Source organism: Mandrillus leucophaeus, unplaced genomic scaffold (genome assembly GCF_000951045.1).
Source record: "Mandrillus leucophaeus isolate KB7577 unplaced genomic scaffold, Mleu.le_1.0 Scaffold54, whole genome shotgun sequence".
Classification (NCBI taxonomy): Eukaryota; Metazoa; Chordata; class Mammalia; order Primates; family Cercopithecidae; genus Mandrillus; species Mandrillus leucophaeus.
The window spans coordinates 2,551,826-2,552,331 of NW_012105808.1; the positions used below are offsets into that span (position 1 = coordinate 2,551,826).

Here is a 506-nt window from a genome sequence, read left to right on the forward strand (position 1 = left end):
CGTGTTAGCCAGGCTGGTCTCGATCTCCTGACCTCGTGATCCGCCCTTCTCGGCCTCCCAAAGTGCTGGGATTACAGGCTTGAGCCACCGCGCCCGGCCTGGCCCGGATTTCTTGATCAGGCTCTCCGGGGGCGGGTCCGGACAACTGTCCAATCAAGGCAAGGGGCGGGCACCAGGAAGCGGATTGCGAGTCTGGAGCGTGTCGAATGGAAGGCCCCAGGGGTGGAGGGGGCGTGTCCAAAACGCTGGCCACTCAGAGCGTTGAAAGGGCGGAGACTGAGAAACTTTCCAATCAGTGGCGCCGCTGCCTGCGCTCCGAGGCCCCGAGGGCGGGACGGTTTCGTCCTCCCTGCCACGCGTGCCCCGCCTACCCCGAGCGGCCCGGGAGTACCTGTCCCTTTCAGCTGCGCCGGCCGTGGGGCCACGGGGAGCTCGCCTTGGAGAGCCCAGGAGCAGGCGGGACATGGTGAGTGCGGGGCAGGAGCCGAGCCCGGGGAGGGTCGGAG

At 68.0% G+C, this 506-nt stretch overlaps 1 protein-coding gene across 1 annotated transcript in view; it reads left to right on the top strand.

The window, feature by feature from the left end:
• The first annotated feature begins 320 nt into the window (after window positions 1-320).
• The window catches only part of ZNF57 (zinc finger protein 57), a 29,198-nt gene continuing 29,012 nt past the window's right edge, over window positions 321-506 (top strand). Inside the window, exon 1 of the mRNA XM_011997454.1 lies at window positions 321-466. Within this exon, the coding sequence (XP_011852844.1) occupies window positions 464-466 (3 nt within the window). The 5' untranslated portion in view covers window positions 321-463. The remainder of the gene's footprint in view (window positions 467-506) is intronic.